At 43.4% G+C, this 22,868-nt stretch overlaps 1 protein-coding gene across 1 annotated transcript in view; it reads right to left on the reverse strand.

Annotated features, from left to right (window-relative positions):
- Positions 1-12,222, reverse strand: part of arid1aa (AT rich interactive domain 1Aa (SWI-like)) — a 32,983-nt gene extending 20,761 nt beyond the window's left edge. The window contains exons 1-2 of the mRNA XM_031575717.2: positions 10,780-12,222; positions 29-223 (exon numbers count right to left, since the gene is read on the reverse strand). Coding sequence (XP_031431577.1) covers positions 29-223; positions 10,780-11,685 — 1,101 coding nt within the window. The 5' untranslated portion in view covers positions 11,686-12,222. The remainder of the gene's footprint in view (positions 1-28; positions 224-10,779) is intronic.
- Positions 12,223-22,868: the final 10,646 nt, after the last annotated feature.

The following is a 22,868-nucleotide window of genomic DNA, read 5'->3' on the forward strand; positions in this document are numbered from 1 at the left end:
ATAAACAAATGTGCATGGCATCACTAACCTGCTGTCCGTATTGCATGCGTCCCTGCATGCCCATGGGGTAGCGCTGAGGCCCTGCTGGGCCATAGCTCTGCCCAGGGTAGGGCCCCCCCTGCTGGGGGCCTGGTTGAGGGCCTTGGTGGGGCTGCTGGGAGTAGGGGCCTCCCGGGCCGTACGGCTGGCCCCTCATCTTCATCTGATCCATGGAGCCTGGTGGCTGTCAAGACGACAGGTAATGGGACACAAGTAGGGAAGAAAGGGAGGAAGAGAGGGAGAGTAATGTATGAAACAGGACACGGAGCGGGATTCTCCTTAACGACACATGAGGCACCCCCCCTCCCCATATTCATGTAATAATTTGTTCTGGTCGGAATCTGAGAAGCTAGAGGTGTGAAGCATGCCAGAATATGATTGATCTGACAGCGTAGGCCCTTTGAGGAATCATTCACCACTGTGAGCATTTAGGCGTAGATTGGCACTTCAGATATCCTTCCCAGACTCTACACTGCCTAAGGTATACAGATACGATATTAGTGACGTCCCCTGACACGCAAAGCCACTTAAAGCTACAGTGTGCACATGAAAAGAAGCCTATATTAGTTAATTAAACAACCCGGTCGGCATTAGCAAGATAAATGCAGAGGCTCCATTAACACATCAAAAGCACTGAAACTCAGGGAGTACGCATTGAGGATGTCAACACATGAGAACACAAAACAGAAGAGGGAGAGAGGACAGCGCAGAGAGACTTAGCTTTCAAATACTATAGGTTTGAAAGCACGGTACACACCGCAGACCACACAAAAATACTAACTAAAAAAAAAAGAGCAAATGATCAAAAACTCTAGAAGATGTAGCTTAGATTAATCTTGCGTCCTCTCAACATTCTCCACAGGTTTTGTCAGGTTCCCACTTTGGGTTTGGAGAAACAAACACAAGTCGCACCAGATAGCTCCACAGGAGCTGCATGTAACCACACATGGTAGTAACTGGCAATTATTCTGTAAAACCAGAGTTTGACCAATCTGACAGGTCCTCTATACAAACATCACCCTCATAATTCTTGGTTCGCAAAAGAGAATCTGGTCGGGTTTGGGTGCCAGAAAGGTTCCCGGGACCAGAACCGGTCCTTGCTCCTGGTGGGGAAATGCACACTAAAAAGTTACAGCATTTCTGGAATGGCTTCTGAGCACTTGAATCAAGTCCCACAGCAGGAAAGTGCTTCAACACGGAGGCAGAATAGAGCAACCCCAAACGGCAGTTGTCCTCAGACGGACAGGAGAGAAGAAAAGCAGTGAAAAGAAAAAAGGCAAAAGAATTCAGAACAAAAAAAAAAAACCCACAGCATGTTTTTTTCCCACGCTCATTAACCTGCGCGTCACCTTGCACAGCCTTAGTTAAGGAAGTCGACCACGGCTATATATAACTCATCTCAAACAGAGGGCAGTCTGCCGAATATTTAACACATCCCAGCTGCGCTCCCGTTTGAGCCGGGGCCAAGCCAGCTTTTCCTGATTTTTTTCTGAGCTCTCTTTTTTTTTTTTTTTTAAAGGAGGCAATCTTGGCACTGAATGAATGACACCAGCCACTGAGGGAGAGGTCCTACGCCTGGTGGACACCACTTCAGAGAGGGAAGGAAGGAAAGAAAGAGGGGAAAAAAAGAAAGGAAAAAAAAAAGGGAGAGAGGGAAAGGTGTGCACTGCCCTGACTTAAGGTAGTTGCCTTCTCGGCCACTCTGACTTCTGATGTGAGTCTTTCCAAACAGGTCTCCTAAGAGATAAGTGAATGTATGAGCTCTGAAAACTCCAAGAACACATATATGTATATATATTTAGCTATATACCAGCTTACATAGTTATCCTTTTGATCTGCAAAACCACTGTCAGTGCTCTTCTTACGTTTTTCTTCATTTTCTTTAATTCACCCGTTTTTGGCACCACTTCTGCTCCGAGCGCTATTGAGATATCAACCCTTCTCCAACTCTGACACATTTGTTCAAATCATGTGCAGTGCTCTTGTAAAAATGGCTGCAACTGACATTTTTCAACCCCCCTCCCCCCCATTTAAATGAAAGGTAGAAGGCCTACTACACTATTCCTTATGGATGAGAGATGTGGGGAAAGCTGTGACTCAGTAGACACAAAAGAATGCAAATGCTGAAAATCTTAGAATGTTATAGGCTATTGGGTTAGGATATATGAATCATCCTATTGCAAACAGTGTGTAACGACAATACTATGACAGAAACAATAAGAGCCAATTGCTCGCACACCTACATAATGTATTGATAAACACAAAGCTGCTGTGTTTTGGAGACATAGAGAACACATTTATGTGATGTGTGCACCCCTAATATGTAATGAGGACAGATGTCTCTCTTTATCAACATGTGTGTGTTCCTGTTCAGTTACTGATCATCTGCTGTTGTTGAACAATCACACTTTGCATTTTCTTGCAGAAAAATGTCCCGTCTTAAATCTGGAAACTGATTTTCTATATCAGTACCTGGGTGAAATAGTGATAATATAAATACCTACTAAAAACAACGCATATAAAAATCACATTCAACCAGAATTTAACACATCTAGCCATCTTTCAGATGGACTCCAGGACATAAAGGCTATTGCAATAGAACGCAAGCTTTGTGCTCATTTGATAGACTTTTGCTGGAGTTGACACAACAGAGCTAATTTAGGCAACTATTCATTGACTCAATGGTCAGAACTTGTTTCCCGTCACATAAAGATTGGCCAAGAGACGGAAGTCTACCTTTTTCTATTTAGCTGCTAAAGTTACCTGCTAACAGTAGAATCATGCAGATTCAGAAACAGTCATTGCTGTTCCTTAGGCAGTCAATGTTGAATAAAATGGTTTAAGGCCTCACACTGCCACCAGAGAAAAGGGTTTCTGAAGCATTAAACTGGGCAGTCAAAGCCACACTTAATTAATTTCTTAAATCAGCATCACCAAATTCAGTCCAGTCCAATGGGCGATAGCTACCCCTCTTTCCAAAAGGCAGCATACATTTGACAGAAGCATAAAATATAGGCCCTGTCAGACCTGTGGGCAAATGCTATAAAATTTTCCTACTTCAACAATTTCCGGATATTTTGAAAAGCTAGCAACAACGGAGAGGATCACAGGAGGCAGCACGGTGCAAAAGCTCCTGAAATCTACCTGACAAAGACGTGAACAGCCATCTTCCACTATACTAACACATCAGCTACTACAACTACAGACGAGATGTGTTAACATCAGACAGACTAGTCAGGAATCTTTGTGTGCATTTACGTTATTCAGACGAGGCACAACAGCATGTGAATAAAACCCATCACGATGCAGCCAGACTCAATTAGCTCCTGATCGCACCAGGCCTTTACGACAGAATCTCTTGCGATGAAACCAAATGGAAGGGATTCAACATTCTACTCCACGTTGCCTATTGTGTGTGTATGGAGTTAGCTATTTTTAGGACCTTGTTTCTGACCCCTCGGTGCATGGAAAGAGTCCAGTCAAGGGTGGTAAACACACACACACACCTGATTCTCTGCCTCAATGGCTGCCGAGGGCTCTACAGATGGCTGCTTATGTAGGTAATGTTCCACTTTCTACTGTCTCCTCATCCAAGAGGGGAGATATGGAGTCTCTCATATAGACACTCCTGAGAGACAGGTTTGTTTCCACTACTACCAGACCGCCATGGAACACAGACCTTAATGGAACGTTATGGAAAAATCAAAGTGCCCTTCAACATTGAGTCGCATACAGTGAACAAAATGGTTGGTTAAAAAGTCAAATCAAGCGCAGGGCATAATACTGCCATATCATGGCCAAGGAAAACGAGCCCGTCATTGGGCACAAGCCCAGGTGAATTCTCACTGCAATCACTTCAAATGTATGCCTTTAATGCCAGCTCTAAATACCTACATACAGCCTAAGCCATGTGGGAGAAGAGCAGATCTGTCTGTAGTGGGTAAGTGGGATGAAGGAAGGAGAGGGAAAGAAAGAATGAATAAAAGAGTGGGAGAGGCAGAGTAAGAGCGTGTGCGTGAGAGAGAAGTCAAATCCCTTTTTTGTTGTTTTCTTTGGAATGCGTGCAGAGAGGCTGGGAGGGAAGGAGGAGGGTGGGGGTGTGAGAACGAGCCTTCCGTGACATTTGGCAACTTGCACATAATGAAATGAAATAAATAAGGGCAGGCACATGGCTAATCTGCATAAGATAAAGTGAAGGGTCTGTTGGCAGGGGAGATGCCGCTGGCCTCGCCGTCTGATTGGCCGTGGGGGCGACTGGGGACGTGGAAGGGGGTGGTAGTCTAGTAGCGGTGGACCTGATGGGGTGAGCTGCTGCTCTCAACTCATCAGCCAAACACAGACACACTGCCCTATTGTGCGCTAGTCTATATCTATCTATCCAAGCTTCTCTCTTGCTCACTCACTCACTCACTCAATAACACTGACCAAAAACATATTCCTACCACTACAACCATTACTGAACTGCAACTTCTGTCACCTAGCTTCTTGCTGTGTACAAAAACACCCACCTACTTGTTACTACCAGGATACTTGCTTTCTTATAGAACCACACATCATTCCTGCTTCTGACTTGAAATATCAATTCTGTGATATTGCATGCGTGCACACACACACACACACACACGTTTTAACTTCTGATTTGTACACCTGTAACAGGCCAATTCTTACACACACAGTTTTGAAGCTCATGCACAAGATCTAAGCCTACCCATCAAAGCGAAAACGCAAACCATGTAATCCACTCTTTTGTTTACTGATAAATGTGCACAAACAAGCACCATTTTCAGTTTAACATCTAACATTCAACTGAAAATGCTAAACAAAGCTGTTGTCCAGCTGTAGCTGTTATGCAGTCATCAGTAGGTTCCAATTTGGAGCACAAAAAGTAATTTAGGGTAGAGCAACATCCTGGCGTCTAGGCCAAGTCCAGGCAGATCCCTCCAAACGTGACGCTCTCCCTTACACCAGAGGAGGAATGGACAGCTAAATTGGTGTGCCAATTTCAAACAGGTACAGAATCTACGGACAATGCAAAGGAGCTTGTCTACCTGTTGAACCATGAAATCAGATGCATTGTCCACAAGCGCTAGACAACTGCAACGTTAACAAATTAACAACCATGACAACACAGCAGCCGCAATGCTATAGTTTTCTTCACTGAACATGAACTGAACATTAAAATCACGCTGTTATGGCCTTACAGACACTACAGCAGCATTACAAATGTCTAATTACAAGAATGAATTAATGAGACATCTTTCGACTGCATGGCCTATATTAAGATCAATCTATAAAATAACACAGACATGTGGACAGGTTAAATTGGCTGAACTGAAGTCCTGAATCATCAAGCTCCACTGTATCAAGTATTTACAAGTAAAATCATTTAAAAGACCCATTTTAAGAATCAGAAGTCAAAAGGCCAAAAGCATCCTTCTGCTTTGCTTTCTATACACCTTTCAGATGCCTCAGAAGGAAACCAGGGTCCATGAGAAGATTATAAGACGGAGTCTAGTGTGCAATACAGAAGCATCCATACTGGACTGTAAGAAATCTGTTCTTACTGTTTATTACTACACGGCTCTTTTCTAACTGCAAAAAAAAAAGAAACTCTGGTTGAGACAGCCTGAGTACAAGTTCTAGGGAACCAGAGGAAGAGGGGAACAATGAGGACTAGCACCCCAAGGACAGGTCTGTTCTGTCAGCCGCCATCTGGCCTTCTGGTGGGCTGGGACCTCCACCTCCCCAGAAAACCCAATCTAATAGGAGGGCTCTGACATCCAGGACACACTCGCTCTCGCACACAGCAACCAGGCAGAGTAGAGACACACTGGGCTTTGATCTCTGCACTAAACACTAAAAGATATTCCAACCCTAAGGCCTACCAGACCAAGATGGATGAACTGTTTAATTAAATGGTTGAGGGGGGAAGAGAAAAAAGTAGATGCAACCAAATTAAAGTTTGAAATTGACTTTCTATGTGAATCCAGAGCCCTCCGTGAGATCTCATCCACTGCTGTTACCTGGGAAAAAAGGCTGTGTTGCAATAGGATTCAGAACTTACATTCACAGAGAGCAAGTCCGATGGAAAACTGAACATTGGAAACCAGCATAAAGCACTGAGTGAACTTAACTAGATGCCCTGGGATTTCTGCAAACTCCAAATTGTACAGCCTACTGTTCATAGACCTACCTCAGATGTGCTTATACTAGTCAAGACATAAAGCATACATAAATCATTTTCTCCACTACATGGACACTACAAAGTTGGTCTCTTCACTAACAACATGCACAAAATAAAACCTAAAATTCCCAGACCTCTGTAGTCTGTAGAGAGCTTTAACGACATGTACGAGGACAATATTCACCAGCATGTGCAGTTTGAACTTTCCATAGTGTAATTTATTTACACAGCAAAATAAATCCATCTTTTACACTTGAAGGAACATAGGTGCAATTAACAGAGGGTCCTTGGTAGACAAGACAATGCCCACGGTCTGTCAAAATACAATGGATATTTGACAGTTTGGGTTATATTTTCAAAAGATTTGCGGGTGCAACAGAAGCAAATTCCCTCTTTCCAATTCTCGATTCTAGCCATACAAAAGCTACAAATAACCCCCTCCAAAAAAAAAAAAAAAAAAGATTTGTTCAACACTGTACTATCTGAAACTCTTAACATCAGCAGGTTGAAGCTTATTGTTAGGGATGCACGATACCACTTTTTTACAAACCGATACGAGTACGAGTATTTTTATTTGTGTACTTGCCGATACCGAGTACCGATACCGATACTTCTTAGATTTGGTCTCCATGAAAGTGCAATTAATTTGGAGGAAGATTTTATTTTATCCTCTGCAGATTATGTCAAGCCTATAGTACAAAATTAACAGAAGGCTATCCCAAGCCAAAAATAAACAGAGCTTTCTGGTTTTAACACACAAAAAAAGCCTTCAAACAGACAATATCATCACATTAGACAAAATGCAAATATAACCAGATAAAGGCAATTCAATTTGCTGCATAGTTAACAACACAGTCTGCTTAACAAAAAGTGAACAGAACTATTACTGGATTAGCACAAGAGCACATTTCAGTTACAAAAGGATCAGAAGAATCTCCTGCTCAAGTACACAAACAATCACTTAATGTGGCACAGTCTTTCTCTCTCTGTGTGCGCTTGCGCGTTTTTTTCTTTTGCAAGACGTCAGTTAAGATTGGTTGCTTCGGTCTTGCGCCACTAGCATCAGTGAACTCTGTGTACTTAGCACTATGGTGCGTCTTCAGATGTTTAATCAAGTTGCTTGTGTTAAACTGAGTACTTTCCTTTCCGCCCCTCGACACCGTAGCAGTGCAGATCTTACACTGTGCCTTACTCCTGTCGTCGTCATTTATCTTAAAATAAGCCCAAATCGCCGTTAAGGCAGCACAACGGAATTGCTAATCGCTAACGAGATGCTAGCAGCTAAATTTAGCGAAACCTGTATACTGAAATACTTTGACACTATGACAAACTTTCCTAACACAGTCAAACATCAAGCAAATGCAACACAAGACGGCAAATAAGCTACTTACTAGTCTGGCAGAGAATGGTAGGACAGGTAGGACAATAAATCACATTTTGTGTCAGCATAGCCCGGCCAGTTTGATGCAGTGAAATACTGATGAGTGGTATCGGTGCTTGGTATCGGCAATTCAACAACGAGTACGAGTATTTTAACGAAGTATCGGCACCGATACCGATACTGGTATCGGTATCGATGCATCCCTACTTATTGTGTCTTTATAGAACCCACAGCCTAGCTAGACATTAAATTAAAAGCAATCTGTATTTGCACACAAAATTAAGGGTAATAACCTGGGCCTACTTTATTAAAAAGTGACAAAGTAACCAGCCTGGCGCTCATTTTGTAATTAGCCTACACCTGTAGTCACAGGTTCTAGCAGGAAGCAGATCAGCATAGGGGTCTCTCTGGAAGGATCATGGGAAATCCACATATTATATTCATACTTATATTCCTGAATGTAGCAATGGGAGGAAACAGCGAGTAACAAGAAGTACCTTTCTACACATATGGCGTGATTGCGTTTTCTAAAAGGTTGTGTTCATGTGGACATCTGTCTGCGAGTTAGGCCTAGTCTGTGAGGGGTGTGTGTGTGTGTGTATATATATTTTATAACAGATTTTGACTTGAAACATCACACACATTCCCACACTGGCACACGTGTGCACATGCAGTCACATACACAACAACTGGGACTGTACAATCCCTGCTATGGACCCAAACCCATCCTGACTGGACTGTGCAATATCTACAGTAGCCTACCTCACTTGTGTACCTGTTTCTAATGTACTTATATCTTTATATCCCTCTACTCTCACTGTTTACGTATATAGAATAAATTAAAAACAATTATGTTTTAGTGTACTCTTTGCACTGTTCATGTACACTGTACATTTGGCCAATAAAGCGATTCATAACATCACACAAAACATCACACCTCTCCCAAGCCTTTCCTGAAGTTTCTTGAGGTGGCAGTACACATCTCCTTGATTGTGATGGGCTGCTATGGCATGATGGTAATGCCTATGCCACGATACGCTGTCACCTCGCCCCTTTCTAAGTACTCTACACTATGACATCAACCAATTGCTAGGATGACTACACATTTCTTGTACCCAGGATCTACCTATCTGAAGCATAGCTGAGGAAGAGGGCTGGCACAATATGAGTAACTTTGGGCTTTAAATGATCAGGATGACAAAAGGGATACAAGTTCATAACATTACTTCAGAGATTGTCATGAGAGGTTGCAGCGTCCACGACTAGTCACACTCAACCTCATATCATGTAGCATATGGACGATCTTCCACTTCAGCCTGAGACCAGTGCTCTCAAAAATGATTAGGTGTAAAGATAACCAAATCACCATATTTACTTTAAAACCCCTCTACCATACATAGCATGCTGAATGAACCCAAAATGACACACTTAAACACAAACAAACACAAACATACATATCAATTCAGAACATCAGACATGATATGTGCAGCATGTTAAACCATTGCAGTCAAAAACACATCTACGTGTTTCATACTTTAGTGATAACATCCATTACACAAAATAATAGGCTATATTAATCTACCTAGGCCAAGTGGTATAGAAATGAGTCAGGAAACTGAGGATGAAACCCAGCCAGAGTAAAAGTTTATCAGTTACTCCACAATCCTTTCTAAAAATGTTCCGACACTTGCAGACACTCCAAAAGGAACAGCAGCTTGCCCATGTAAATGTCAAGTATGGCACCATTAGCCAGGGCATGACATATGTATGGCTGAGCACTTTTAACAAAAAAAATTAGAAAACAGCAAGACAACTCCTTTTTACGGCAATTGATGTATAAGGTAAGTAGTTCTTAAATGAACTGCAGTCCAACTAATCAGACAATTATGTTACTGGACAGTATTTTATGCTATGCACAGGTTCTGCGCAACAAAATTATTTCTAGTTACAATTGCACCAACTGCTGTGCAAGCATGCATGCCTTCTTGAAAAGGTTCTGTGTACAATAATCAGCATGTGTGAAAACAATACATAAAATGCTAAGAAAATGTTTGGAATCAAATTACTCTCAAAACGTTTTTTGACATAGTACTGCTTCAATATCATTTAGCAATCAACTGCCATTTAACCATGTTTGGAGAGGCTGACTAATAGGAAAACAGGTTGTAAAATGTATCATCATCATCATCATCATCATGAAAATGGTAAAAAGGAAAGGAAAACGCAGGTAGCCTTCATGTGTGTCATGGGTATAAACGCACTAATCAGGAATTGTTACTACGTTACATCATATGCAATTATAAATGGTTAAGAGCACAGGATGGGGAACCAATCAGATCACAGCTAGCATGTCAACCCAAGACCAACTGTCTCCTGGCTTTGACAGAAGGATTTTACCTCCACAATTCAAATCCCAGAGCAAACCAATCTGCACTTACTGAAATCACTTGCCTAATGTTTACAAGCTGCATAACGCTTCGGCGCGACCTAGCTGAAGTTGAAGAAAGCCGTTATCCGCTGTTTAAACTTCTCTCTTTCGATACAAATAGGTTGCTACAAGACAAGAAACTGCGACGTCTACACATATTTTGTAGACCTTTCACTGGTCAACCATACAAATGTCTCGTGATCGAGACAGTTAGCAAGGAAAGCTAGCAAGCTAAGGTTTTTTAGGCCTTGGAAATGAGCACTCAGGGTTAGCTTGTAGTTTAAGCACCGTTTTAGCAAACACGTTTAAACTTTCTGCAACACACATTTTAAACAGAATGCTGTAATTTTTCAGTTGATGGACATAGAGACAGAAACATTCCCATCTGTATATTTGTAGTGAACAACAATTTAATTGTGTTTAAGCCGCCTTCGTGAAAAACAAGTTTGGCTAAATACGTCTTATCTGACGTTTAATGTCCTTATGACGACTTCCATTCACTCAAAACTAATTGTTGTTAGACTTTTGACAAAGCACCAGTATTTTACGCAGCTTCACCATTAGGAATAAACGTTATTCTTGTGAAATAAATACTGTTAAATGAGGTGGTGTATTAAAAAAACAGGGAGGCAGCCATTTTAGAGCGTCTTAGATAGACAATGCCTAGGCCATTACGTTATGGACTACATTAGGACTAAACCGACGAAAAATAAGCTGAAGAACAATGTACTCAAAATTGAGGTTTACCTGGCTTCTACCCAGTGGTTGCCCTGTACTTCCCGGGCTCATGGGTGGCGGGTGATGTGTCCTTTGTTGCCAACCCGGATGGCCCCCACCATACTGGCCGCTACTGCCCAAGTCTGTTGGTCCCTTGTTACCCCCTTCCTGGTTGTTATAATCGCTTGGTGGGTAGTTTGGGTAGGCCCTCGTTGAGCTTGGGGAGGTTAGAAGTTGGTTGAGAGTTGGGGTGGCAGTGGGCTGCGGATTTCCCATGTTATATCTCGGGTTATTATATGATGCAGCCATAGCAGGTCCTCCCGCTGTCTGTTGCTTGGCTGCCTGCCCCCCTGCCGCCTGAGCTTGAGTGTTTCGCGGGGAGTTCATTGCGTATCCTTGACCGGGATAGGGGGTTCGGTTCGGGAATGGGCTGTAGTTGCTGAACTGGTGATTGGGAAAGCTGTGATCATGAGAATTGGGCTGATATGGGTCCATCATGTTGCTCGACAGCGCGGCTGGCCCCGCTGCAGCTGCCATGCCAGGGCTTTGTTGTCCGCCATGTTGATGAAAAGGGGCCCGGCCGTAGTGCGGACTGTAACCATATGAAGGTGGTGGAAAAGCGGATGCGTGATGGTGTACCATCCCGGGATGATTATTCCCGTCGGCTCCCGCGGAATCATTCTGATTATTATTTACCCGAGACGGATTCCCGTTACCGTTCTTCATCTCCGACTCTCCTCCTCCCCCTGCATTTCCCACATCGGCCCCGTCCTGCAGTTCCCCCCGGCCCGGAGATCCACTCTCTAATCCCGCTTCCTTATTTTCCTGCTGCTTCTCTCCCGGTACCGACTCCTCCTTTGGGTCTCGATCCGGTTTTTTCAGTTCGGAGGGCGGGCTGGTGTTGAGAGTGGTAGCGCTGGCGACCTGAGCGGCCATGATACCCCTCTCCCTCTCGGCGAGTCAGTCACAATCAAACGCTAAACATTGAATGTAAATACAATAGTTTACCACAATTTATCCGTGTCCTGACTCATTCCCACCCCGTGCACCGGACTGAATCCGGCTTCCACTCAGGTTCCGTGTTGAGAGCACTTGGTCACGTAATTTCAAATCCCAGAAATGAATTTACCGACAAATTTGTGGGGGGTTCTATTACAGAACTAGACTACAGCCGAGGAATGGATCAGATCAGCACGAGGCTCAGCGAGATACAGCCATTTTACTGAGGTACATTGAGACACATAAAACACGGACTGGAGTTTCGTTAGACGACGGACTGGATTTAGTGGGGGGACTTGACATTGCGTAACGATAACGTGGAAATTGCTGCTCTCCTTGGTGTATGATGTGTAAGATATTATAATATTTCTGTAGAGTATGGAAATAAAGATAGCCCTATTATCTGAATAGAAAATATGTGTTTTTACATAGGCTACATGAGTGATCTCCAGCTATATTAGTTCAAATATGGGGAGGTTTTTTTGTCAAAATAGCTGTAAATCACAAAAGGATGTGTCTATTTCTAATGATTTTTTGTCCACATGAAATAGGCCTACTTTTTATTTAGTGGGACAATCTTATACTTGTGGTGTATTCAACATTTATATCTCTTTGACTTCTCTTTTCTTAATGAAATTCTCTAGTGAAAATACATTCCAGAGTGTGTGCCTTGAAATAAGTGTTGGTTTTGGGTCTGCAAGCAGCAGTAAGATTGTAGTGTGAGAAGGAAAGCATGGTAGAGCAGCCTGAGAGAGGTGTGGGAGAGTGAGAGAGTGAGAGAGTGAAAGAAAAGGGAGGGCTAGTGGGCTGAGCCAGTACAAGCAGGAAGTGAAACGAAAAAAAGAAGGGAGAGAGGAAAATCAGATAAACCAGCGTACTGCTACACAGCAGAATACATTATTCTCGCCCAAACAATCCACTTTACCCCTGTCCGATGGTGGAAAATCTACAAATGCCCAGAACAGGCTGGTATATAAAATATACATACGGACATTTGCAGCACATGAGAGAGTGACTGAATTATTTTACAACTGAGGAATAAGGCACCTTCAGCGCCCCCCCCCCCCCCCCCTCCCTCTGGCTCTCTGGCTCTCTGTCTCTCCCCACCCCCTCTCACTCTCCCTCTCTCTCACTCTCCCTCTCCCTCTCTGGCTCTCTCAGGCAGCAGCCTCGCTGGTTGCAAAAGCAGCACAACTCTGGTTTCTGGGTGTGGGGGAAGGGCAGGCAGCGCAGCAGCCTTAATGCAATGCAGAGCCGCTAGCTCTGTGCACAGCCACACTGGGCAGCCTAGACCTCGCTCTGTTCACTCAGGAGATCCCTGTATAACATTAAACACTTAGTTTAGGGGTTATTTTGAGGCTGGGCTCCAGTGTTTTTTGGATACTGTAGTGATTGTATTTTGTATTCTATCAGAGCATTTCCAACAGTACCATTTTATTCTTACAGCAAAGCTTTTCAATCTGCTATGAAGCTTTGGTTTACATTATTTGTATGAGGAGTCTGTCTGTCTGTCTTCATGTCACAAATACTTTACTTTACATTCCATGTAGCCTACCATTATTAAACATTGTAACGTGCAGGGGGTTAGTCAAGCTTCCGCATGCTCTAGGTAAGAGACTGTAAATGACTCCCAGCATGCTGTGCAGTGAACAGAGAGCCAGTGTTTGTGTCTAAATGTTCCAATTTAGGATATTACTTCTGTCTCCCTTTTGTGTCCAGTGTTAACGTGTATGACTGCTCAACAGTCACTGTTGGATAATTTCGTTTGTGTGTTATGCTGTGTTGTGCTGTTGTGTTAGTTAGCGTAATCTGTGCGCCATCATTGTCTTTGTTATGTCAAAGCTTGACTTGCCTCCCACTTCCCTCAGTGTGTATAAGCATCTCTGACCTGTGTACTCCTCAAAAAAAAGAAAAAGGCTTGCAGCTAAATTAGACGACAATCACCATTGTCTTCATTGAAGAACCTGTGAATGCTACATTACTGTTAAAAGTGTCCAAAGATGACTACGCTGCCAACAATTTAAGATCTCGCTTATAGACTGTGATGAAGTGGAGTGCAACTAAGAGCCCACCTCTCTAGAGTTTTGGTCGGGTTCAGCCTGGCCATGTCTACACCCAGTGCTCTCTACCCAGGCCAGCAAGGAAGCAGCAGGCTGTTGACGCCACCATCCTGCCAGGACCGGGAACCACGCTGCAGCCCCACCAGGACCCGAGGTCAACATTGCAACCTCGCAAGGACTGGGTGCACCAGAGTGCCCGGGGGTAGACGGGGGAGGTAGACGGCCACCGACATCACTGTGGCTCACCCGTGAGCTGAAACTGTGGTGACAGGAGCACCTCTGCGAGGAACGATGAAGCTGCCCTGCTACAATGAAGAGAGCACAATCGAGACGTACCTCACCCAAGTCCAGCTGGCAGGCTGGTTGAAAGCCTGGTTGGCCGAGGAGAGGTCCAGGTCACTCTTGCTCTGGAGGGCAAAACGCTGCAGGTCCTCACCAATCTCCAACCAGCAGGGCGCACCAGCTGGCCGCCCATTCAGGGGGCTCTGCAGCGCCGGTTCGCCAAGCAGATCGCAGACGACGGCATATATAAACTCGTCGCCTGTCACCAGAGTGATAAAGAGAGCCTGGGTGTCTATGCCACTGATCTTCACATGCATGCCTGGCATGGTTACCCAACCTTCACCTGTATGCCTGGCGTGGATACCCTCCCTTCACCTGCATGCCCTCGGCTACCCCACCTTTGACGGCATCAAGCAGGAAGAGTTCAGCCAGAGCACATCCATCTAAGTGCACCCAGGTCCCTGGCATCAGCCCTGGCCAAGGCGTAACGAGTACATCATGTCTTGTGGTCTCCTGGCATAAGGCGTTGGGAGCACCAGGCCGACCTAGTGGAAAGAGAGGAGAAGGAAGCAACCTGACAAGGTTATCAGGCGGGTACCATTGAACCCAGCAGCTGTCCTGGTAAAGAAGGAAGATGGCACCTGACATTTTTGCGTTGACTACCTTCCTCAACAAAGTTATTCGCAAAGAATCCTACCCCCTGCCACGTGTCGACGACATCCTTGACCACATCACCAGATCCTGATGGTTCAGCTTTCTTGATCTATGATGCAACTACTGGCAGGTGGAGCTGACGCCTGAGGCACAACCCAAGACCGCTTTATCCATCAGCCATGGTCTCTGGCAGTTCTGGCCCTGCCTCACCAGCCAGGATGGGCTCCTCCATCCATGCTGGCAGACTCCTGGGGGGCATCGAAACATCCTGCAGCTCCTGGTGCCTCGTGGACTGTGCTCCAGAGTCCTCCAGCTGGTCCACACAATCTCCCTCTGTCGGGGAGAGGGCTTTGCTCCTAGTGCACAGGAACGGGTTTTCATCCCCAAGCGCAAATAGTGGGTTTCTCCTTAGCTGACGAGCCAATAGGTTGGTCCATCTCCTGTTATCGAGAGACTTGCGACTGGCTTGCACTCTGCTTATGTGTAAATGTTCCAATGTAGAATGTTGCACGCGTCTCACCTTTGTGTCCAGTGTTAGCGTGTATGACTGTTGGATCATTTCGTACAAGTGTTATGCTGTAATGCCTGTGTGTTAGCCCTTGTGTTACTTAGCGTCATCTGTGCACTGTCACTGTCATTGTTATGTCAAAGCTAGACCTGCCTCCCATTTCTCTCAGTGTGTATCTGTGTTTGCTGGCCTGTGTGCATTTCAAAATAAAAAGCTTGCAGCCCATCAACACAACTGTTTTGTCGCTGTTCGCTACTGGCTTCTTCCAAGAATCCACTGACGCCAAACAATGTTATGTACATTTCAAAGGAAAAAGCACTGTTCTGTTTTATTACAGCTGTGGTCAGTCAAATACATTTAAAACACACCTATTTAGCGCTTATTGTTACCATGGCATTCCTTGTTAAATAAGGGAAGTTGGAGAGCAGCTTGAGTATTGAGAAGACCATGACAGACATGAACAATGGTTGAGGAAAATGTAAAAATGTGATTAATTAGATGTTTTCTCATGAGACGCTGCTGGGAAGTTATTTTCTTTCATTACTGGTGGACCACACAGGGATCCAGTCAATTTTGCTGCCTAATTTGGAGCTATTTCTCAAGAGATTGTGTGTTTCTGGAGTAATCTTCAACCCAAGGCTATAATTTAGATATCACCTCTGAGAAGTAACTCCATCTGCAGTTTCCGTAATATATCTTTATAGCCTAACCTTAATCTTACTAAAAATCCATATGCATATTTACATTTTTTCTAGTATTGTAAAACTTTCCAGATTAATTTTCTTAAACATATTCTCAATTATCAACTCAATTGCATTATGCATTGTAAATTTTATGAAAATTAATTATAATGTTGTAACATCCCTCTTAGTAGAGTACATGACTTCATGCCCAAACTCATTAAGGACATTTATGATTTACTTCTCAATTAGACAAATAGTCAACAAAGCAATGTCAATAAGCTACTTTAAGTGAATGAGTTATGCATGCTGCAAAATATGAATGCCCTGTTTATTGAATTAACTAATTGTATTGTTTTTTATAATTTTTTATTAATAAATTAATACTGTTGACTAAAATGGAAAATTAAGTAGCTTGTATATAACATTGGGGAGCTCTGTAAAGCACCTTCAGAGAATTGTATTGTTTTGGTGCTATATAGATACAATTTAATTGAATTGTACTTTTTTACAATTTATTTTTATGTGATCATTTATTTGTGTTGCCCATGAAGAAGGCCTGACTTCCAGGACAGGCTAACAAACACACAGTCTGTCCTTAATTCTATCCTGTAACTACCCACAGGGAAGTTTTACAGGAAGGAAATAACTTTCAAATATAAAATGAGTTTGAGCGTTTTGAGTCTGCCCAAACGCTGGGAGTAACTTTATACCCTGCTGTTCTGGCCAGACGGCTCAGTAACTCACACGCTTAAAAAAAGAGAAGGAGAAAGCATGTGTGTGTGTGTGTGAGAGAGATATGTGCCCCCCCTACTCACCAGTGCAAAAGCACACTTAGCCGTTTCAATTTTGCCTCTCCTCCACGTGCACCCAGACACACCCCCATCATAACCCTCAGTGTGCCAAAGAGGCTTCACACACACACACACACACAGGCGCGCAAACACACACGCAGACACATACAGAGAAAAACAAGAGAGGGCTTGAGGAAGTGGCGCTGTGGAGTCACACCCTTAAATCACATCCATTCAATCCCTCCCTCCCAGACACACCCCCACATGGGAATGCAGAGGGTAATGAGCCCAGGCGCGACGCAGGGATACTGGGCCTCAAGGAGCGGGTCGCTGGGCAGCTGGGACACATGCGTGGCCCATGCTCCGGAGTGTGATGAGGAAGGAAGTACCACTCTGGGAAACTATTCTCACAGCAGGAAAATACCTATTCGCATGTACACATGCACACTCCCATACACAAACACACACACACACACACTCACACACACACACACACACACACACACACATGCACACTCCCATACACAAACACACACACACTGACACATAAACATATACATGCACACTCCTAAACATAAACACACACACACACACACACACACACATGCACACTCCCATACACAAACGCACACATGCACACACATATACATGCACACTCCCATACACACACACACACACACACACACACACACACACATACACATTCCCATGCACAAACACACACAGACCTGTGCAATGCACACAGCACACATGTATGCACATGCCTGCTCCTAAACACATGCACATGTGGAAGCTCCCAGACTGCATTTTAAGCATTCACACTCTGACACCTCCTGACAAAGAAACACATATTCAAGAACATTATTAAAAGAAAATGCTATGTCTACTTTGGAATGTCCGCTTGTGTACTCTCTCTCTCTCTCTCTCTCTCTCTCTCTCTCTCTCTCTCTCTCTCTCTCTCTCTCTCTCTCACACACTATCTCCCTCTCTCTCTCTCTCTCTCTCTCTCTCTATGCCTATGAGCAGAAAACACCATCCATCACAATAAAGTGTGCTGAGACACTAAAAGAATATAATCACTAATTAATGTTAATGCACAGAGCACCATTGCAATCAATGTATACTTCAAAAAGCTTAAAAACGACGTATTTGATACCTTTACCTAGGGGGAAAAGGTCTTAGTCTGTATGTTATATATACCTTCAAAGACACACCTCAAGTCTGATGGAGGTGACGAAGTGTAAATAGACAACAGGAAAGATATTGAGGGAAAGGAGACATTTTACATTTGCATTTAGTCATTCATCATAGACCGCTGATGCATGATACAAATGTGAGATTTGGCAGACATCTGTTGCAGGGTAGACACAGCAGAGAAGACCTCAGAAAGAAAAGAGAGATAGTTCAGGGGATCGAATGGTCGCTCCTCCTCTCTGGGGATCTTTATAAGGCCTTGAAAAGTCCTTCAGTTTGATTGTACACGATCCAGCCAACACAAATAACAGAGAGAGTGAGAGACAGAGAGAGAGAAAGAGGTGAAGGGTGAAAGAACGGTTGTGTTACTTCAACTGTCTTCAATGAGGGAGACTGAGGGATAGACTGTGAGCTAGGCTAGGAAGGGAGAAGCACACAAGGCCTCTTATGCAGAAGCAGATTTAACATTGCATGCTCTGCTCTCCTCTGCCTGCCAGACTTCTGTTTTTACCCTGAGGAGAGTCTGAATCTCTGGACTGGACCAGAAGGTCTGAGAAGAGTGGATCAGGCATTCATATATTACATGTGGAATAAAATTAAAAAAAACATGGGATTTTTTCATGTTGTGTTGAGTGCCTACAATTATAAAGGAACTGAAGGTTAATCTACTTGTTACAAAACAACAATGTATAGCTGTTTTAGCACCATACCATTGAAAATCTTGCCACGATGATTTAACCAAAAATGGGTTAATACCACTCAAATGAAATTATCCATATCCTTTCATGAAGTAAATATGTGTCTTTGCAAGGTGACACACAGACACACAGGAGAACAATAGCCTGCAAAGTCTGTGTGGCTGTGATTACGGCAGAAGAAGTCTTTGTAAAATAGTTATATTTTCAAATATTCATACATATTTACACAACATACCCAACAATACGGAGGGCACATTATTTACTGTGTAGTTTAAACAGTTGACAGTACACCTGTTTAGTAGGCTAAAAAAATATGGATAACAACTGTGTTGTCTATGTTACAACAAGCCTATGTTACAAGTGAAAAATAACATAAAACATATAAACATGCTCATTGATATATTTCATATAGGTGTATGCATTAATGTAGTTTCATGCTATATGTATGGATGAATTAATGTTCTTCTGTGTTAGTCATAATTCAAATGTACCCCAGCGCCCAGCATTAGTGAGTTTGGTGGCTGTATTTGTATTTTAAATGAACATTGAACAAATTACCTAGTCATTAAATTACCTTCATTTGCAGTTAATGACGACTTGTCCACAATGTTACTAGTTTAGTAGGAGTAATAACTTGATTAAAGAATTCAAATTTGTTACACCGTCAATCCAGTGTTCACCTGATCCGTTTCTTGTTTTGGATTATACTGTGGCCAGTGCGCTAAGAGGCGATGCACTCATACTCAACGTTACAGATCCTTCCACAGTTCACATAAGTGTGTGAAGGTGATTAGTTCCTCAAATCAACCACACATTCTACAAACTGATGTTGAAATTATGCGATAATGGATATATGTATTTTAATTAATTTTTTTATTTTTCTGGACTGGAAACGGCATCAAAACGTCTCAGAAGTGGACAATCTTGCGCACTATATTGCATAGCTGTCATCTCTCTCTCACACGTACAATGCATTCCTGTGTTAATCCGCGTGTGATAGGGCCGTTGCTGTTCCTGCCAACTCCCTGCTATGATGTACAACTGTGATTGGGATGAGGAGGTGTTCTCAAAGTTTCATTTGAGAAACACTATCTGTAAAATATTCCCTTTGGAGACCTACCGTAGGCTTTTCTTCAGTCCTTCGAATGTAAACATTTGAACATGCGTTGTAATGCGCAAAAACCCACAAAATAGGCTACACAAAGATGACATTTAATCGTTATGGTAAACTGATGATTTAGACTAGGCTACACGTCACCCCCTAGCCCCCACCCCACTACACACACACACACACACACACACACACACATTGTATCCTAGGCCTAGGCAAGTCTGTAGGATAAACATGCTCTTATTTGTGTATATATATTTATTTTCATTTGAAGGATAATTTACATGTCAGATATAATACGACATCACACACACTATAGATATCCCCGTCTCTTCACCTGATCGAATAGCCTAAAATGTCCAAAACATTAATGAGCTGCTGGATACACAATTAGCCTATTTATGTCAACCCTACACCACGAAGAAAAATGGACCAGTAAAGATCAGTGAAAATGTCCATGCCTGTAGGGGGAGTCCACGTCTCACTTTATAGACACGTTTACCCACGTTCGATGACTTTCTTGACTAGACTAAGTTCTCTTTCCATCAGATACTTGAAATTATTAATTAGCACGATAAACACAATGAATTATATTGGATGAGTCATTTGTTTTATTTTTAGAATGCTGTATTGTTGGAAACAAAAAGCCCATTTGTTCTATAATGTTCCAGCCATCATATACAATATAACAAATAAATAATCGACTCTCCCAGATATTTCTTATCTTAAGCATTTTCCCATTGAATAGGCTACATTTCTTGATGTCATCCCATTTCTAATTTTGGCTAGTGGAAAAAGGGTCCAATAGTGCCCTCTACTGGACATCCTTTTTTATTTTAAAGGCAACGGTCTGTGAAATGTTGTTGACGTTTGGACTCAATAGTCAAATTATACCCCACCGTGGACCGAGCCACTTCCTTTGTTTCCCATTTACAGGACCAGGACTGAGTATGAGCGCCAGAGTGTTTTGAACACACACACAGAGCAGACAACTAGAAGACCATTAGCAGCAATTCGCTGAGTTTCGACAAAAAGTGGTTGGTAAGGCTGCTCGTTTAAGTGTTTAACACTGTAATACGAACCCAACTCAGAGCAAACCCGTAATGTGTACTGATAAGATATAAATAACCTATTCATTCAGACACATGTGTCTGAACGTAAGAACATTACTCTTGGATGTATATATGTATACAGCTCTGGAAAAAAATCAACTTCCACTTCAAAATTATCAGTTTCTCTGGTTTTACTATTTATTGGTATGTGTTTGATTAAAATGAACATTTTAGTTTTATTCTATAAACTACTGACAACATTTCTCCCAAATTTCAAATAAAAACATTGTCATTTAGAGCATTCATTTGCAGAAAAATGACAACTGGTCAAAATAACAAAAAAAAGATGCAGTGTTTTCAGATCTCGAATAATGCAAAGGAAACAAGTTCATATTCATTTTTAAACACCAGAATCATCGCCTACTATCCCTTCTGGGGCTTAGGCCGCAAACAAGAGTTCTCCAAGCATCTCGGTCCTGAGCTAACATCTCAAGCTGTCCCCAAGTGTAGCCCATTTTCTTGGCGTCTGCCTCCCAGTCTCTACGCCAGGTGTTTCGCGGCCGACCTCTCTTTCTTTTCCCTTGGGGATTCCACTTGAGGGACTGTCTTGTGGTGTTTGTGGCTGGTTTACGGAGAGTATGGCCTATCCATCTCCAACGTCGTTGGAGGATCTCTTCGTCTGCTGGCTTTTGGCTGGTACGTTCCCACAGTTCTTTGTTACTGATGGTGTTAGGCCTGTGGATCTGGAGGATTCGTCGCAGACAGGTATTGATGAATGACTGGATTTTGTTTGTCGTATTCACTGTAGTCCTCCATGTCTCAGCTCCGTAGAGTAGGACTGACTTCACATTGCTGTTAAAGATCTTGATCTTTGTTGTGATGGCCAGGTCTTTTGCGCTCCAGATGTTTTTTAGTTGGAGGTACGCAACTCTGGCCTTGCCAATCCTGACTCTCACATCTGCATCTGTTCCACCCTGCTTGTTGACAATGCTGCCAAGGTAGGTGAACTCCTCAACCTCCTCCAGAGCTTCGCCTTCCAGCATGATGGGTGCAGTGTTGGCAGAGTTGACTCTCATGACTTTGCTCTTCCCTCTGTGGATATTAAGACCGAGGCGAGCAGAGTTGGTTGCGATGGTGCTGGTCTTTTCCTGCATCTGTTGCTGGGTATGAGAGAGAAGGGCCAAGTCATCTGCAAAGTCCAGGTCATCGAGCTGCGCCCACATTGTCCACTGTATGCCATTTTTTCTTTCTGCTGTGGATTGCTTTGTTACCCAATCCATTGCTAGCAGGAACAAGAATGGCGATAGTAAGCACCCCTGCCTCACTCCTGTTTGTACACAGAAAGCACCGGTAGGTTGTCCCTCGTGGATCACTCTGCAGGTCATTCCCTCATAGGTGTTTCTGATAATGTTGGTTAATTTCTCTGGCACTCCGTAGTGCCTGAGAAGCTTCCAGAGGGTCTCCCTGTCCACACTATCGAAAGCCTTCTCGTAGTCGATGAAGTTTATGAATAGCGGTGAATTCCACTCTAGTGACTGTTCCAGGATGATGCGCAGCGTAGCAATCTGGTCTATACACAATCTGTCTTTGCGGAAGCCAGCTTGCTGGTCTCTAAGCTGGGGGTCAATCACATCCTTCATCCTGTCCAGTAAGATCCTGTAGAAGACCTTTCCTGGGATGGAGAGTAGCATGATCCCCCTATAGTTTCCACAGTTGCTCAGGTTACCTTTCTTTGGCATCTTAACAAGATAGCCCTCCTTCCATTCGCATGGGATGTTTTCCTCTTCCCACATCTTCTTGAAGAGAGGGTGGAGCATCTCTCCCATGGTCTCTGCATCCATCTTCAGAGCCTCAGCTGGAATGCTATCTGGTCCTGTGGCCTTGCCGTTTCTAAGCTTTTTAATTGCTTTCCTGATCTCCTCCCTTCTTGGTGCACTGAGGTCTATTGGCAGGTCCCTGTCTGCTTGTTGGATGTGTGGTGGGTCTTGTGGGGCTGGTCTGTTAAGTAGTTCCTCGAAATGTTCCATCCATCTTTTCTTCTGTCCTTCCTCCCCAATTATTGGCTTTCCCTCTTTGTCCTTTGCCGG

The sequence above is a fragment of the Clupea harengus genome, chromosome 11 (assembly GCF_900700415.2).
Source record: "Clupea harengus chromosome 11, Ch_v2.0.2, whole genome shotgun sequence".
In the NCBI taxonomy this organism is placed as follows: Eukaryota; Metazoa; Chordata; class Actinopteri; order Clupeiformes; family Clupeidae; genus Clupea; species Clupea harengus.